The 6181-nt window shown below is 39.4% G+C and overlaps 2 protein-coding genes across 2 annotated transcripts in view; both read right to left on the reverse strand.

Moving 5' to 3' along the window:
• Positions 1-6181, reverse strand: part of LOC102768939 (guanylate-binding protein 1) — a 46664-nt gene that overhangs the window by 33013 nt on the left and 7470 nt on the right. The gene's annotated exons all lie outside the window — the stretch shown is intronic.
• LOC107183974 (guanylate-binding protein 2-like) lies at positions 1123-3787 on the reverse strand. Its single transcript, XM_015567396.1, has 3 exons — positions 3670-3787; positions 3246-3439; positions 1123-2165 (listed from the first exon to the last, which is right to left on the reverse strand). Exons 2-3 carry the CDS (start codon positions 3396-3398, stop codon positions 2046-2048), a joined length of 273 nt encoding a protein of 90 aa, XP_015422882.1. The 5' UTR covers positions 3399-3439; positions 3670-3787; the 3' UTR covers positions 1123-2045.

Genomic DNA, 6181 nt, shown 5'->3' on the forward strand with positions numbered 1-6181 from the left:
GGCAGAGGGTGGGGTGGGAACCGGGTGGAGGGGAGCTATGGGGGGAAAAAGTGGAACAACTGTAATAATCTGAACAATAAAGATTTAATTTAAAAAAAACAAATTCTGGTGACAAAAGGTGGTGATAAAATACTGTGAACAGTAATAACAATATTGGCCACTAGATGGAACCCATTGTTTTCTTCCTTTCTTCATTTCGTTAACCAATCAACTCAAAGAGACACTGTGAGCATGACACACTGTTCATTAAATAGGTTTTTGGGGCCAGGTGATAGGCACTGTCTCTCTTTCTATCTCTCCCTCCCAAATTGGATTTCTTTTTTCCACTAATTGATAAGAGAACTATGGTTAAGACATACTAAGGAGCCATTTCAAATATGTTGGGGTAGAGCAGTGATGGCAAAGCTATGACACGCGTGTCAGAGGTGACACGTGAACTCATTTTTTTGGTTGATTTTTCTTTGTTAAATGGCATTTAAATATATAAAATAAATATCAAAAATATAAATCTTTGTTTTAGTATGGTTGCAAATATCAAAAAATTTCTATATGTGACATGGCACCAGAGTGAAGTTAGTGTTTTTCAAAATGCTGACATGCCGAGCTCAAAAGGTTCGCCATCACTGGGTAGAGGGATTAGATCAACCCTTTTCTAAATAAGAAATCCTCTCCTTTCAATTTCTTGGACATTTAGTTTTCTGTATTATTTAATCTCTGTCTTCACCACTAGACTATGAGCTCCTTAAGAGAGGGACTATAACTATATTCCCACTCCTTGGCAGAATGTGATAGGTACTCAACCAATGTTTCTTGAATGAGTGATCCCTGTAGACCAAGCAATGGCTGCTTTTCATGAAGCCTCATCTAACTCCCTAGGGACCCTGATTTGAACATAGTTTTTGGGGAAAAAACTCTGAGTAAGTTTTCCTGTCTTGTGTTCTATGAAATCCTGCTGTCAAAGAACTCACAGTGAGTGGGTAGGGTAGGATGTATGTGTGTGTGTGTGTGTGTGTGTGTGTGTGTGTGAGGAGTAGTAGTAGTAGTAGGCATATTATGTGGCACTGAGTTCTGAGCCATATTTTTTCCTCTTTCTGTTTGGATAAAAGCCTAACACACAATGGATAGACATATTTAATTTATCTTTATTGTTGATAGTATTACAGCTATCACCCATTTTCCCCATTGACCCTCCCATACCCACCTGCCCCCCGCAGTTGACATATTTTTAGTGCTCAGCGAAACTTAACAAATACTAGGCATGTGCTTTTGTCAGAGATAACTCTAAAAATAAGGGCCTTGAATCTTCTCTACAATGAGTAAAAGGAACATCATAAAAACAACAAGGGAGTTGGAATTTAAGGAAATTCATACATCATGATCGATCCCATAATCTCTTGGTCTTAGAATGTTTTTCAACATAGAAGATCATGTGCGTTTTTAGTTATATTTCTACCTAAGTATTCCATATTTCAGAAACAGCTATTGTAAGTGACATTGTTTTTTAATTTTTGGTTTTTAATAGTCCATTGCTTTTATATAAAATACAGTTGAAAGTGGATATTTGTGTATTGACCTTGAATCTTACAACCTTTTTAAACTTACAAAGTTGTCCCAAGAGTCATTGTTGTTGCTGTTTTTTGCTTTTGTTGCAGATTCTCTGGGATTTTTCTATGTGAATAATCAAAGTGTGTGAGAATATAGGCAGTTTTATTTTATCCTTTCTGATCACTCTTCCTTCCTTCCTTCCTTCCTTCCTTCCTTCCTTCCTTCCTTCCTTCCTTCCTTCCTTTTTGATATTGTAGGAAGCCTTTCATTATACTGTTTAACAGGAGTGGGGAGACTTCACATCTTTGCTTTATTCCTGTGTTAGGGGCAAAGCATTCCATTTTTTATCATTAAGTATGTTAGGTGAAGGGCTTTTTGTAGATTACTTTTATCAGCTTAAAGAAGGTCACTTTTTCTCAAGTTGTGACATTTTTCCAGATTCTAAAACTGCTTGAGTTATGCCTTGGGTAGAGTGACCAGAGAAGCTTTCCCTTAGGTCTTTAGATTAAGATACAACCACCGCCGCTGCTATTTTTCATGTTATTCTTGAGATTCTCTATTTCTTTCTGAAGTTGTCTGCTCTCATTTTGGAATCCTTCCTTTAGTAACTTGGCCTGTTCCTAAAAAGGGACAAATAAAGAATAAATCAAGTACAGCAGTAAGCAAATCTCAACTTCTAGATAGTTTCCACATTCTTAGTATTTAATTTCTTCTTGAAATTTTCTCTACCATAAATATTCATTATACTTTCTCTTGGACATCCTAGCTGCATGATTGCTTTTCTTGAGCTTCCTTTAGCTAAGAGTGATTTTGGCTTATACCTTCTAATATAGTGATAAAATTAAATTATAAGTCCCATTAATCCTATACAACATATGTGGGCAATCTTAATCAAATGTTTCTTTTCAAATTTTATAGACTCTCACACACACACACACACACACACACACACACACACACACACACTCAGACTTTTATATACATACACATGACAGAAATAAAATATACTCAAAATCAAAGGAAGTGTCTGAATATTAGATCAGGGAATTTGATTTAAGCTTCCACAGCTTGGTGGCAAGAGTAGCAGGGTATAAGTGAGGACATCAAGGCCCCTAACTGTCCACACAGGATTTCTGCGCATAACTCACTACACAAACTAGATGTAGCGCATAGCAGTCAGGAGTGGAGGACACAGGTGTGAGAGGCAAGGAGTCTTTCTGCTCATAAAGGTTCTCTTTAGAACCAAAGTCACACCAGGTGTGACAGAAAAACAGTGACTGTAGATTCCTCTAAGTTTGAAGGTGGTTCACATATCTTACTGATCTGTGTGACCCTATGAAAGCTCATCTTTTCTGAACCTCTGTTTCTTCTCCTAAGGTATAGGTACACAACAGTTCTTGCTTCATATAATATTAAGCAAGAGATACAGATAAGACATATTTACAATGCCTGGAAGATAATAGCTACCATTGCTTGAAGAATGTACTAACGAACTGGATGTGAGATAAAGGAAAATAATTTTTTTTTTTAATAACCAGTCATAGGCAGGCTCCAAGTCAGGCAGACAGACAGGGATTGAAAGATGTAAGTGAGCAAGCAAGGTCCTTCTGGGTTTCGAGTTCTAACAGCCACACAAACAGGTCAGGGAGAGTGTTCAGAAAACTGAAAAAGACAAACATCAAGGTGATGCCATTACATACCTGAAGTTTAAGAGCCAGAACCCTCTCTTGTTCTGCCATTAATTGGGCCCTCTCCTGCTCCATCTTCTCAGTCAATTGTTTCACATGTTCCTGGTAACTCCTTTCTTTCTCCTCCATCATCTGCTGATTCTTCTTTTGCATTTCCTCCAGCATTTTTGCTGCAGCCTCTGCAGATTCAGCTTTCACACGTTGCACTGCCAGGAGGAAAGGAAGAAAACAAATTCATGAGTGTGACCACTTTGCTTTTTCCTCTTGGTGAACTTACCTGTCATTGTTGCTGCTGACTGCATTTGCCCCACTGAGACTGACTTTGGCCAGTAATAGTCATCTTTGCTCATCTGGCTCTTATTTAAGGACCCCAGGTTCTCCAAGAAAAATTATTTAAACTTTCAAAAGCTATTAAGGATCTTGACTTGCTCCTCACCTTCGATCTCCTTTTCCTTTTCTGTGAGAGTCTGGTCTGTCTGTAGAATTGCATCAATCACAGACTCCTTGGAGCTCAGGTATGCGTGAAGAACTTCTGCACTCTAGGACCCAGAGAAAATGGCATTAGTAATAGGAAATCTCAGGAAGCACTTCTTCCTATTTGACTGCCCTCTCCCCCATCTTTTCCTGTAGGAATTGTTTGCTTGGCCCTGGTCCTTGTGCTGGTCAAGGGGTCCCTGTCACAGGGTGGGCACTTGCTGCAGGTCGACCAAGCCTGGCACCCTATGAAGCAGAAACCTTTGTAAGTGATTGATATAAATATAGATTGAGAGTCTGTTCTCTGGTGAGTGCTCTACTTTTGGAGCTGTTGGTGCTGTGGTCCCATAGGTGTGAGGAATGAAGCCATCATGGAGAGAGCAGATCCAAGGAAAGGAGGTGGAGGGAGACTGGGAGGAAGGGAAGTGTGGGGTTGAGGGGAGCACATTTTGGAAAGGCTTCTCAAAAACCAGTCTGTGACCCTGTAAAAACTTACAGGCACCTCAGCAGTACCACATCCTTCCTCCTGATCCTGTCTTTCTATTGAAGCCCCTTTCTCCTTGGAGGTGAAGTTCATGGCAGAGATTGCTGGTTTATGTTAGCATTGATGCTACCTATATGCCCATCAGAGTGGGCCATGGCCTTTTGCACTGCAGCCGAGTTCTCTATCTGGGCCGAGGCCAGGACTGCATTCTCCATGCAGGGCAGGACCCTACAGCTGATGGCATTGACATAGGTCAGGACTAGGTTCTCTAGTCTTACGAATACACCTTTAGAAAGAAACTTCTGCTTTTCAAATCGGACCAGCGATTGTATATGGAAGAAATGTGGTTCAATATAAGCCTGCTCAAGATAACTAAGACTACACCTTTCTTTGTTTTTGGCTGTAATATTAAAACCTCTGGTAACATTAAGCATGTAACTTGATGAAAAGCTCCGATGATTACCTGCTTGCATTTAACTAAATTATGAGAAAGAGGATTAGTTTATGCATGGAAGAATAAAAAATGTTCAAAACTTTAAGCCAATCAAAACAAAATTGGTTCTTCTTATTATAATAATAAAAAAATAGTGGTTTTTGTCATTTTGAAGTCTAGTAAGAATTCCTTCTCTCCTGATAAATACCCATTATATTTCCTAGCAGTACTTTGCTTTCTGAGACCCTAATCCATATACACATAAGAGAAAAATTACCCCTAATTCCTTTTGAAATAAATGGTCTACATCCTTGAAGGAATTCTTCATGAAGACTTCAATGGCCTCTTTCTCACTGGCCATGTGCAGGTCCAGGAGCTCTTGGAGGGTTTCTGTGGGCAGTTGAACCTTCTCGGCCATCTGCTGGTCATAGTGGGCAATGGCCTTTTGCACTGCAGCCGAGTTCTCTATCTGGGCCAAGGCCAGGACTGCATTCTCCATGCAGGGCATGTCCCCACTACTGATGGCATCGACATAGGTCAGTACCAGAGTCTCCAGCCCTACCAATAGAGAAAAAAATAATGTTTGCTGTAGATGGGGTGAGGAAACAGTCCATCATCTCTAAATCTGATGATATCTCTCAACACTGATTTGGTCACAGCATCTGTGTCCTTAGCATCTCCTAGAAGTTTACTAGAAATGCAGACTCTCAACCTCTGCTCCAGATCAACTGAATTAAACCCTCCTCTGGCGAGATCTTGGTTGATATGGATAGCTATCCAAGGGTGAGAACCTCTGATCTAGGAACCATAGACCTGTGTTTATTGAGTGCATGTGCTTTACCCCTAAGCACCATTAGGATAGGAAATATACCTCTCATTTATGTCTCTAGCATAAGTTCTGGTCCGTGGTAAGCATTTATAGAATCAATATTTGTGAGACAATTATAAAGAAGTCCTCTGCCCTGGCCAGGTGGCTCAGTTGGTTGGAGCATTGTCCCATGCACCAAAAAGTTGTGGGTTTGATTCCTGGTCAGGGCACACACCTAGGTTGTGAGTTCAATCCCCATTTGGGGCGCATGAGGGAGGAAACTGATTAATGCTTCTCTCTCTCTCTCTCTCTCTCAAATTCATGAAAAAACATCCTTGGGTGAGGATTAAAAAACTAAAAATAAATTTATAAATGAATCTTTATATTATTTATTCTAGGAGAACACTGTCCAGGAGAAGTTTCTGTGATGATGGTTCTGTGCTATATATGCTGTCCAATATTGCAGCCCCTAGCCATTTAATCTGAATTGTTAATTTTCTTTAATTCTAATTAATCTACATTTAATTTTAGATAAATGTAGCTACGATACTTGTCTAGTAGCTATTATATGAAACAGATTATAAGGGCAATTTTAAGCAATAGAGCTTTTTTTTTTGTCCTTTTCTATCTTTTCTCACCCACAAAATATGACTAATAAAATCTAATAGAAATGTTGTGTCATCTAGAATGTGCAATAGTAATAGTAGTAGATTTGTATTTTTCAAAGCTGAATCTAGGTGGATGCTATT

The sequence above is a fragment of the Myotis davidii genome, unplaced genomic scaffold (assembly GCF_000327345.1).
Source record: "Myotis davidii unplaced genomic scaffold, ASM32734v1 scaffold124, whole genome shotgun sequence".
Taxonomy (NCBI): Eukaryota; Metazoa; Chordata; class Mammalia; order Chiroptera; family Vespertilionidae; genus Myotis; species Myotis davidii.